This window comes from Mytilus edulis, chromosome 6 (assembly GCF_963676685.1).
Source record: "Mytilus edulis chromosome 6, xbMytEdul2.2, whole genome shotgun sequence".
Lineage (NCBI taxonomy): Eukaryota > Metazoa > Mollusca > Bivalvia > Mytilida > Mytilidae > Mytilus > Mytilus edulis.
In genome coordinates this window covers 54,836,403-54,849,495 of record NC_092349.1, presented here as the reverse complement: position 1 = coordinate 54,849,495, position 13,093 = coordinate 54,836,403, and the positions used below count along the sequence as shown (strand labels likewise).

Here is a 13,093-nt window from a genome sequence, read left to right as displayed (position 1 = left end):
TATTTAATAATAGAGATTGAAAAAAAAATAGTATCTCTGACTACGACATAATCATGATAATGTCTTTTTTACCCATTAAATGGCCTTTTGAATATAATGGGACTGATTTCATAATCATACTTCTTAGTAATTCATACATTCAATTTGAGTTCAAACATAAGTACCATTTATGTTAAAATGGTATTTTATTACATCTTGATAGTCAGAAAATTTTGCGTATTATGTTCCTCTTTTGACTTCATGAATGGAACTATTTTGTACTCTTTGGAAGAGGTTGAATTAATTGATTCTTTTCTTCCTGGACCCTGTTATAACATTCTCGATCATAATTTGTCTTATGAAGATCATCAAAGTTCCCTGCAATGACTGCTATTGGCATAGCTATAACTAGTATGCCAATCATCGCACACGCGGCTCCAACGACACGACCCAATGGCCCTTTTGGATACATATCACCGTACCCTACGGTAGTCATGGTAACCACTGCCCACCATAATCCATCCAACATGTTTGGAAACGTATCTGGCTCTCTGATTTCAGCATAGTAAATCATATTTGAAAAAACCCATGCAATTATCAGAAAAGTCAGCAAAAGTAATCCTAACGGCTTAAAACTTGCTCTCACTGCCAAAAATAATATTCGCAAACTATTGTACTGTTTTGAAACTCTAAAAAACTTAAGTAAGCGCAAAACAGAAGCTGCAGAACAAAAACTGATAAAATGCATTAGTTTTTCATGTTGTGACTCAGCTATGACATCTGAAATGCTCCGATCTATGATAAAGCGGGACCACATTACTATGTTTAAAAAAACATCTAAAACATTTAACCATTCCAAGAAAAACCTGCGTTTTGATGGGCACGACACGAAACGTACAATAGATTCCAATGTGAAGAAAGCTATGGTAAACAGGTTCAAATTATAAAGCCAAGACGGCTCATATGTAGACAGTAATAGGACTTCCTTGTGATTATCAGGATCAACCCATCTGTCAGGATTTAACAGGATATATTGGTCTATCGTTGTTTCGTTGAAGCGTTGTATCCGGACGTCTGGGTGTGTTTGTAGGCATGGTATAATTGCTGAAACAACCACCGTGACGAGAAATATGATGCTAAATACCTGAAAAAAAATGTAGATTTTTACACAATGCTTGTTATAAACACATAAAAAACAGTAAAATTAAAATAATTTCTGGTGTTCAGTCTTAAGTGAATTATTATACGAATCAAATTTAAAAGCAGCTATTGAAGTTGAAAATAGACTTCGGACAAGCTTTGATAAACTGGTTGTATTATGCATTTTCATGATAGTTTTGGGCATAGTACAGATCTGATTAGTCCAGTCTTTTTCAACCAAAATTTAGTGTGTTCGTATGTTGTGTAATAATACAACTGTTCTAGACTAAGAAGTGGGTTGAGCGCGCTCACTACCATGTTTAACCTAATGTTCAGTGTTTGTCGTTTGTTGATGTGGTTCATGCGTGTTTCTCGTTTTTCATATAGATTAGACTGTTGGCTTTCATGTTTAAATCATGGTTTTACGATAGTCATTTTTGGGCCCTTTATAGCTTGCTGTTCGGTGTAAGCCAAGGCTTCGTGTTGAAGGCCGTACTCTGACCTATAACGGTTTACTTTTAAAAAAATGAGATTGTATGAACAGTTGTCTCATTGCCATTGGCACTCATACCACATCTTCTTATACATGTATATATTAACCTAGACACATAGTGTATGTTCCAAACCAAGAGCCTGAATTCACCTGGTTTTCGTTGGTTGCCCTCAAATGACATATATATAGTTGATATTAATTTATTTTGTTTATTGTTTAAGTATAAATCAGGTCGTAAGTTTTTATCTTTTGGAAAATTTCTTTTTTGTAAGCCGTGGCTTACTATGAGGTATGAGTTTTGTTCACTGTTGAAGACCGTATGGTGACCTGTACCTAAGTTATATTGGGTTCTAGATGTTTTCAATTCGTTAAAATATAAACTCGACTCCAAACAGGAGTAATAGCTCGCTGAAGCTCGTATTACACCTGTTTCTTATCCTCGCACAAATACGGCTGATATAAAAAGACACTAAAGAGTTATGGTCTATGAAATGGTTTAGTTAAACATATTTCAATTGAAAAATTCTGCGCACAAGAACAATAGACAGAAGATAGTCAAACTTACATAACGTTTTTAAGAGAAATATAAAAACTAAAATAACAAAAAAACCGAACTCAAATGGGAAATTCAAAACGAAAAGTCCTTTAAATTTATAAAATGACATAATAAAAAGCTCAAACACATCAAACGTTTCGAAAACAACTGTCATGTTCCTGCCTTGGTAACAACAAGCCAGGGAAAGGAAAGATACGAAGATAGAGGATGGACAAAAATATGTATGCATATGTATTTGAATGTATGGATTACATTCAGATTATGCAAGGAACATTTTGGTCTTTTCAATATAGTAAAAAACGTTTCTAATATTATTCTTCATTTTGCTTAACTATCCACCAAAGTTTAAATGAAGTGAATGCAAGCAATTACAGGCCAACGTATAGTCCTTCAACAATGAGAAAAACTCATACCGTACAGTCGGCTATAGAAGGCCCCAACATGAAAAATATGTAACATTTCAAATAAGAAAACTAATGGACTAATTTATAACAACACAATTTACGACACCAAACATGAACCAACGATAACAACCTAACTTCCAGCTTGTAACTAACGTGTGAAATATACTATGTCCAATGTAAGGTTATTTGGTAACTAATCCTTAGAATTTGACGTAAATTTGTATAAAAAGGACATTTAAAGAAGACATGAAATGAATCGTCCACGGTGAACTCGGCGACAAGATGGATAGGATACCATATATTTACAGTACTATAAAGATTTCATAATTAAAAAAATAAAGTTTACCTTCTACAATGTAAATAAAATTGCGTTCAAATAATATTGAAGTTTCAGGGACCCAAGATATACATGAAGAAACTGGGCACCACTTTATATCCTGAAAAGACGGATTATTTAAAAAGATTTTATATGAAATTTTGGTAGATCACTATGAAGATGCACTAACTATTATGAAACGAGTGTAAAAGACCACAAGTTAAGGTTTCTAATGTTGACATTAGACTTTTATATTTATCGTGGTTAGCGATATGGAGGCAATACGATCTATAATTTTACTTACCCTTGCATAGATAGATGAATCAGGTTCATCAATGAACAGCCATACTCTGTGTCGAATTCTATTTAATGGAGTAAGCACTTGGGAATTTTCAAATGACGATGTCGCAAACGTTTCTCTAAGCTTTGCCGCTGTAGCCTCTTTCTCGTCGTATTTGACGTAAGTTTGGAAACAACACTCTGAGATATGTGCTAAAGAAATTCTCCAAAACTCCAATTCAGACTTCCATAACCATCCGCATAAATGTGTTGGAAGATGAATAACATCATTTCTATAATAGTCCAACACAGTATTAAAAAGTTCTGGATTTCTATCAAAGTAAAACTGTCCATTTTCCTTATTATAAAATTCGGATAAATTTGTTAGTGAACCCAACAATGTATCAGGGTATTTGTGAAGAATTGAGAGTTTCGTCTGAAACAATGTCCCACCAACGTTAATGTATACACACTCCATATCGCAAAAGAAAACGTCTCAAAGTGAAATTCGTTAATACTCAATTTTCGTCCAGTAGTGAGGCGATCCAATCGGCTGAGTTTTATATGTTTTTAAACAATTATTGCTAATTTGTATAACAAATATAAAAATATAATTTCAAAGATGATTTTGTCCTGATTGCTATTGTTAATTCACTATGAATTACGTCAAAAGTCACTGTGACATATTCCAGGCCACCAAATCCAATATATATATTAGTTTCTAACGAGATCTACAAGATCGAACGAGACTGTTCAAACTGATAATGTTTTAAAAAAAACATTTAAACTACTCCATTTAACGTACACATACATGTTTCTGCTGTCAACACATGTTTTTAAATGTGTTGGTTACTGAATGGAAGACTCCCAAACAACGGCTTACCAAGTCATTCATCCATTAAAAATGAATATTGTTTTTTCTATTAATATAAATATTATCATTGTCTGGTCTTATATACCAGTATTAATTGGATTAGTGTCCTCAGGCAAAGCTTCAATAATTTATTTAGGAAATTGTATTTTGAATGTTGAAGAGTAATAATATACAATACGATTATACATTATTACATTGGTTGCAATGAATTACATTGATTTCCCAGTTAGATAAAAACCGATAATTTCACATGTGAAATAAACGTGGTTATTTCACTCTCTGACGTCATACAACAATAGGCGTTGTCAAGACGTCGATAACGTCGGATCAAAACAAATTGTCAATGCGTAGGAAAAAGATATAGTTCCTTACATTTTCTACATTAATTTTATAAAAAAAGCCAAATTTTGCCAATGTAATAAAAAGAATAACTAATCGCCGTATTTGAATATAAAAAATAAGACAACTTGTGACCGAACGCCGCTATGGATTAAACTCGTGCTGCGCACTCGTTTAATCCATGCGTCGTTCGGTCACGCGTTGTCTTATTTTTGATATTCAAATACGGCGATTAGTTATACTATAAATATTTCTATTAACGTCTCACCTTGTCTGGTAAATAATGCCAGAAAGACGCGCATACTTGACGGAGACAGACAAACTCGAAAGTTGTCTATTCTATATGAATGGCTTTTACATATGTGTAATTTGTTTTATTACATTGGTTGCAATGAATTACATTGATTTCCCAGTTAGATAAAAACCGATAATTTCACATGTGAAATAAACGTGGTTATTTCACTCTCTGACGTCATACAACAATAGGCGTTGTCAAGACGTCGATAACGTCGGATTAAAACAAATTGTCAATGCGTAGGAAAAAGATATAGTTCTTTACATTTTCTACATTAATTTCATAAAAAAAAGGCCATTTGCCAATGTAATAAAAAGAATAACTAATCGCCGTATTTGAATATAAAAAATAAGACAACTTGTGACCAAACGCCGCTATGGATTAAACTCGTGCTGCGCACTCGTTTAATCCATGCGTCGTTCGGTCACGCGTTGTCTTATTTTTGATATTCAAATACGGCGATTAGTTATACTATAATTAATCAATGTGTTATGTACTGCTTTTGTATTGGGGGGGGGGGGGGGGGGGGGGATCGTCTGTATCCCTGCGCTATTAACGTTCATCATGCTTCTTTAAGTTAGAGATCGTCATTGTGCAGGATAAGCTAGAAATAATACTTGTTCTGTAGGTACTTAAATTGTACAATTATTTGAATTCAATTTCCCGAATATATCGTGCAATATAGTATCATAGTTTTCCAACCGATTGCTCAATATGGGAACGGAAGTGACGATGCCCCTAAACGCGCGAATGATCATGTTCACTAAAACCAGAGTTTTTGTCGGAAATGAATCGAACTCGAAAGTTGTCTGTTATGAGAGACGGTTATTTACACATTATTTTATGAAACAAATTTCACAACGCTAATAAACACATTAAAACTAAAAAATTAGCTACACGTATATGAAAATATACGTCTCCTATCTAAAATGTCTCTACAGGTTTTAATTAAAAATATTAAGATTGATTTTGTTATCAGTAAATTAAAAGCTAAACTAAATATTACTAGAATGTTATATACAGCTAATTTATAATTAAGACCATATCACTGATAATTTTAGTCAAAATAGAAGTACTGACTACTGGGCTGGTGATATTACCCTCGGGGAATAACTCTACCAGCAACGGCATCAACCAAGACTTATAAGTATTTGTAAACAAACGCATCATAGATAACTTATTTACCATTACATTTATATATTTACAACGGATGTTTGGGTTATATTGTCTAAAAAAAGAAGAGACTTTAAAAATAAACAAACTTTCGGGTGCTGGAGTTTCTCGCTACATTGAAGATCCATTGGTGGCCTTCGTCTGTTGTCTGTTCTATGGTCGGGTTGATGTCGCTTTCACATTCCCCATTCCCATTCTCAATTATAATTCTTAAACGGCAATCAATTGGTGGTTAATGTCCAGCAGCAAGTATTACAAAAAATAACATTAGATTATTCGTAAAATATTTACCAGAAGTCGCTCTGTAAATGCGCAACAAACTGTGCTCTCTTTGCCTAACTGACATAAGTATCAAAAAAGAAGATGTGGTATGATTGCCAATGAGACTCTTCACCAGAGACCAAATGACACAGAAATTAACAACTATAAAGCTCAACGTACGACCTACAACAATGAACAAAGCCCATACCAGATAGTCAGCTATTACATGGCTCGAAATAACAAATATGAAACAATTCAAACGAGAAAACTAACGGCCTAAGTCATGTACAAAAAATGAACGAAAAACAAATATGTAACACACCAACAAACGATAACCACTGAAATACAGTCTTCTGACTTGTTACAGGCACATATTAGTGTTCATTTAAATGTTCTACAGAAAGTTACCTTGTAATGATCAAATCTGTTCATACAGACTAAAAAGTGGAAGAGGATAACAATGTGAAAAAATCTAAATACTCACTGAAGCCTGTCTCGCTTATGGCGGATTAATAGTCAAACTAATTATGATGTAAACTATGATGTATTACAGGGTTAAAATCTATAATTAAAGGGAAAAGAACCCCGAAAGAAATACATTGGCAATATCCTTTATGTAAATCGTGTTTTTATTTTTAAATTTCACGCTGCATAATATTATAGAAGATATTAGGTGAGACATTGCAATTAGAAGATATTAGGTGAGACACTGTAATTAGTGTAATCGTCCGTTAGAACTGGAATCGGCCAAAATCGTCCTTATAAAATATAACGGTGGTCATTAATGGCACAACTACAATGAAGACTTGCTTTAGCAGTCCGTGTAAGTTAAACATACATATACTTATTTGACAAGATTACACATGTAATGTTATCATCATATAAAGAAAAGTATAACCATATGATTGGGCAACAAGATTTTCATTCTAATTTGTATTAATATGTGTCCCTGTGATATGCAGGTGGAAGAAAGGTCCACTGATGAAGAACCTGAGGTATCAGCTGCGTTTAAGATGAACAGTACGATATTGATATTTCTAACATTTCTTCTTCAATCTTATTTCTGTTACATGGACTGCCCAATCATGCAATTATTCATTGTAGTTATGCCATTAATGACAACTTTTTAGTCTATATGTTATATAAATTGGTTTTCTGATCTTTATAGACAATCCTTACATTTTATTAAGTTCTATGCGGCCATGTTTGCTAAATGACGGGATCATCGGACACATTGTATCAACCAGATTTCCTAAACCTGGTTGCAACCAATATAAAAAAGAAGATGTAGTATGATTGTCAATGAGACAACTGTCCACAAGAGACCAAAATGACACAGACATTAACAACTATAGGTCAACGTACGGCCTTCAACAATGAGCAAAGCCCATACCGCATAGTCAGCTATAAAAGGCCCCGATAAGACAATGTAAAACAATTCAAACGAGAAAACTAACGGCCTTATTTATATAAAAAAATGAGCGATCGAAAAACAAATATGTAACACATAAACGAACGACAACCACTGAATTACAGGCTCCTGACTTGGGACAGGCACAAACATAAATAATGTGGCGAGGTTAAACATGTTAGCTGGATCCCAACCCTCCCCTAACCTGGGACAGTGGTATAACAGTACAACATAAGAACGAACTATAAAAATCTGTTAAAGGCTTAAATCATCAGATGGACAAAAATACAAGTGGACGTGGCCGGATACTTATACATCCCGACACAAAAAGACATAATGAACAGAGTTAAGTTTTTGGTGACATTTTTGAAAAAGCTAACATACGAAGACGTGGGAGCTAACAAGGAAAATATACATTCGTTTTTGAACGAGGAATGGTCTGAAAACTTTTAAACTTTGGGAATATTTTATAGATCCGTCGATTTTAACATTATTGGAGTAACATAAAAAAAGAACGGTAACTGGATTGTGCAACCATGAAATCATTCAACAGAATTTAGAAACTGACAGTAAAATAACACTCTTAATTGTTGCATAATATCAAAGAAGGTCCCAGTAAACTTATTCCAAAGTATTTCTGCAATGAAAAATAAATAAAAAAAGAACTGTACATATCAATATATGAAACACACATTTTACGGCTATCACTACATGTATCTACATGTAATTATAATATGCGTATTTTCTTTAATTTCAATTTTGATTTATGTACATATGTGATACGAGTTATCATCAATCTGAAACATGTTGCTGTAATCAGAATATATCACGGTAAAGTAAGTATACGACCTCAAGTTTGAGATTCCACTCTCCAAGAAACTGCCTTTAGGTCGAGGTATAGAGTCACGTGTTACTTTCAAGTCACTTTATTGGATAATTTGGATCAATCTTTGATATCTCCCATGCTTTAGGAATGTTAGATGTCTGTTCAGTTTGTAATTTAACATATGCCTCACGTTCTTCATTGTGCCTGCATAGACTATCAAAATTACCCGCAATGATAGCTATTGGCATGGCCAACACTAGTAATCCACATAAACTACACAAAACTCCCACTACTCTCCCTAATGGACCAACAGGATAAACATCGCCATAACCGACAGTTGTCATGGTTACAACTGACCACCAAAAGCCGACTAGCATATTTGGGAACGATTCTGACTCTAAAATTTCTGTGTAATATACCAAGTTTGCAAACATCCAACCGAAGACAAAAAATGTGATCAGCAGTAGCAACAACTCTCTCGCGCTCGATTGCACAGCTATAAACAATATCCGTAGGCTACTGTACTGTTTTGCCAGTCGAAAAAATTTAAAGAGACGCAACACAGATACTGCTTCACAAAAACATAGGAAGTAAGCCAATTGTTTATTTGAAAGAAGCTCCTTTTCAGTGTGTTTAAATTTAATACCATAACATATCCACATTATGACAAATAATATAATATCCAACATATTGAGCCACTCTTTTACAAACCTGTTTTTGGTAGAACATGTCAAAACACGGAGTACTGTCTCTACAGAAAAGAAAATGCATATAACTAAACTCCAATAATACAACCAATTAGGTTCCTTGGTTGTTGCCAACTGCATTTCTTTGGGATTGTCTATGTTCATCCACATTTGCACGTTGTTATGAGCTGCCAGCTTTAATATTGTTGTGGCATTTGATGTTTGTATTCGAATCCCAGGGTGTGTTATCAAGCACGGCAAACTTGCAGACACTAAAACGATGCTCAGGTATATGAAACTGAAAACCTTAAATAAAATATTGAAAGAAATAAAGTTTATTGAGAAGTTAAGATTTCGTTAAAGGATAATTTGACTGATACGTACTTATATGATTGGGTTTGTTGTATTGTTGTTGTCTTATTGGCGAGTACCCCACAAAGCCTGGGCGTAGTTTCTGTACACATAAAAATAATTTATTTTAGAGCAGTTACTGCAAAGGGGTGTTAAACGACCTTAACTTACAATGATGGTCTCGCGTGGTCGGCTTTTTAACATCTAAATGTACATGTCAGGTGATAGTTTTTTTAAAAAAAACACGTCCTCCAAACGTAACACATATGTTGTCAATCATGAAATCTAGCCTCTTTATAATGTCTGTTTGAAATAAAAAAAAAAATTACAAAGTAGGATTTATCCCTCCCTTAGAAAAAAAAATTGATTGGTTAACTTTTTTGCGCATCAATGTACTAGTTTTTAACCTGAGATTATATGCATTAGACAAAAGTAGATACTAGTAGCACACAGTGTAACTATGCAAATAATGTTTACAAATACATAAGTAAAAAGTATATGTTAGTTTAAAATAGAATTGCTTACTTTTGCCCAAGTGGATGATTCTGGTTCGTCAAGGAATAGCCAAAGTCTATGGCGTATTTTTCGAATTCCAGATGGTGATGCGTATTCTGAATGGTTCAGAGGAGAAAACACTGCCTTTAACATTTTGCTTACGTCTACCCTTTTATTATAACTTGATATAGTTTTGTGACAACATTCGGATATGTCAGTTAAATGTATCTTCCAAAATTCCAATTCAGTTTTCCATAACCAACCACAGAGATGATTTGGAAGATGAAGACAACCATTTCTGTAATAGTCCAGAATTGTGTTGAACAGTTCTGGATTCCGGTCGAAGTAGAATGATTTGTCGTCCTTGTTATAACAGTCTGATTCAAACGAAATTGACCCAAGAAGCGTGTCGGGATACTTTTGAACTGTTGATAGTCTTGTTGTAAACATTGTTCCACCGACGTTTATACGAACTGTGTCGTCGTCCATTGTAAGCCTGAAATAAACAAACAAATAATTTATACATTCGTATTAATATTTCATAAATTAAAGCAAATCCGAAGAAAACAACATTTAAAAAAAAATCAAACAAAAATATAAAACAATGATTGATAATGATGAACAAAGAAGGTTGGTATATGCAATTTGCATTTTTTTTTCTCTTTTTAACTGTAGTCGTAATAATATGTATAGGCCTTTTACATGGGATCACATTTACTGTTGCAGTACTTGAGAAAGGAGTATAACATTCGAAGTGTGCATTTTATATTCTGATAAACCGAAGGAAAACTGTTACAGGCAAAGACCTTTAGCAAATTCTCTCATTATTAGGTTTCATCAACTGTCTTTAAAAACACCTATGGGTTTATTGTTCCGATAATTTTTTCTTGTACTGTGTTTTTAGTTTCGCCATATATCCATATGATATGTGTTATACGATATCGAAAAGTTCATTTGCTTTCAATATTGACACTACTAACTGGAACACCTTACTTTGTAAAGATTGTTTATCTGACAAACACGTTTTGTTTTAATAATTTCTCTTTCATAACATCCTAAAGGAGTTTTTATCATTTAAACATTTTTGCGAAGCTGCATGTGTTTTTACACTATGGGACTTTTTTTCAAATATTCATAAATAAAAAAAAACGTCTTGTTATAATTTCCTGTATTATTAAAAAAATAAGGAGATGTGGTACTATAGCCAATGAGATAACACTGAATCAGAGAATAAGTGACGTAGAAGATAATTATCATTAATAGGTCACCGTTCGGCCATCTTCAACGCTGAGCAAAATTCATATCGAATAACTAGCTTAAAAAGGCCCCGAAATGACAAAAAAAATAACAATTTACTTAGAAAAACTACTAGGCAAATTTATGTACTAAACATTAAACAAATATGATGTACAGCAACAAAAGCAAAAAAAATAGTCATCTATTTAAATACAGGGTGCTGATCATGACTTGGGACAGACACATAGTTACTTAATGTGGTGGAAAAGGTAGGAGTCCAACATGTTCTGATATTGTCCCCGTTATTAAATCAAAAGCTGAAGATTTTGTAAAGTTTACAGAAATTAACAATAAAATCATTGAACTTGTAGAAAATGACTATATACGGACAATGACAAATTAGGAAAAAGTAACAACACTTCAGTGGTCAGCACCTTTAAATAAACTTTCATCCCATATTGTGTTTAATCCATTCAGTGGTTCTCTAAAAGAAGACATTTGTATACATGTATTGTCCATAGCGTCTTATGATAAACGAATTCCCTCGTTGACTTATAATACTCATTATTATACCTTACATATATTACAAACAATTCTATTGGATAACACCTAATCATGTGACATGGAATAATTCAGTTGATTTTCATTTGATTGCAAGGGAGGATGAATAACCCTTAAAATTCACACCAGCGGTGAATAACCCTATTATTCACCGGCGAATAACCTTTTGTGTGTCTAGATTTGCACTTGAGTTACCTCCCATGAAAATGACGTCACAGACGTAAATAAACAAAATGGCAGCGTACACGTTACACTTACAGCCCATCGAGAGACGAGGAAATATAAGGCTTTGGAAGTGAACAGAGTGCCAGCATCAAATGTTATCTCTCATAGAGTAACGGTCCTTTTCAGGGCCATCAATATTTTACAAAAAGATTCTACTTTTGTTGTACATTCGAGAAATTCTTAAACACTAATGTCAGAGATATTTTCAAACGTCATTTCCATTTGTTTGCCATGCAAAAATTATTATATTTACTGTTAGCGATCAAAAGGCCCATCCACTGTTAGTTCGGTATAATAAAACAAGTGTGGCCCCTTAGAATCGATGAATATCCAAAATTGTCAACCCTCAAAAGTTATTTCACTTCGGGCTGCGCCCTCAATGAAATAACCTTCTCGAGTTGACAATTTTGGATATTCACCTCTTCAATGGGCCATAATTGTATAATTTTTTTTTTCAATTTCTACGGAAAGAACCCGTGCACAAATGTAAGTCCAAGCCGTTGTATAATTTGCACCAGCACCACATTCCATTATTTTTACATGTATAAAAGACATACGAGTACTATTTTCTGTACGAGTTTGATGTTGATTTTGAATAAGTCTAAATAAAACATTAAATCTTAAGTACATGCACTACCTGATAGTCAAACTACTAGACTAAAGTTAACGTTTAGTGCATGTGTGCCTTATAGTAAAAGTATTGATGCTTGGGGTAACTTCGAACCCCGCTCGTGCGGGTGCACTCAACTCCAATCTTAATTGACTAGGATTGTCAGTTTTCCTATCGAATAAAGGTCGGTGATTTTCTGCGGGCACTCTGGCTTCCTCCACCAATTAAAACTGGCTTCCACAAAATAGCCTAAATGCGGTGCTTAAAAGTGACGTTTCCAAACACCAAAAATCAAATCAACTAAATCTACATACACAAAAATACACCTACCGTTCTAAATACCACGAACTGCAATGTTGATTCAAGAACAAACAAATCCCTTGCGCCTTAAATTAGTGATTTCACACTAATAAATATTTTTGATGATACAGATAACTGAAGCACGTCACGAAGTCACGAAGTTGAAACTTTAATATACTACACCAAATATTACTAATTATGAATTTCAAATGGTATTGTATTCGGCTTTTTCAAAACATTACATCAAGGATAATTATTATATTTACCTAGAGTTCGATAGCAT

The 13,093-nt window shown here is 33.7% G+C and overlaps 1 protein-coding gene across 1 annotated transcript; it reads right to left on the bottom strand.

Annotated features, from left to right (window-relative positions):
* Nucleotides 1-250: 250 nt before the first annotated feature.
* On the bottom strand, nt 251-3,645 carry LOC139526488 (potassium voltage-gated channel protein Shaw-like). The gene is made up of 3 exons (XM_071321641.1): nt 3,193-3,645; nt 846-1,123; nt 251-530 (listed from the first exon to the last, which is right to left on the bottom strand). Exons 1-3 carry the CDS (start codon nt 3,643-3,645, stop codon nt 251-253), a joined length of 1,011 nt encoding a protein of 336 aa, XP_071177742.1.
* Between the last annotated feature and the right edge of the window lie 9,448 nt (nt 3,646-13,093).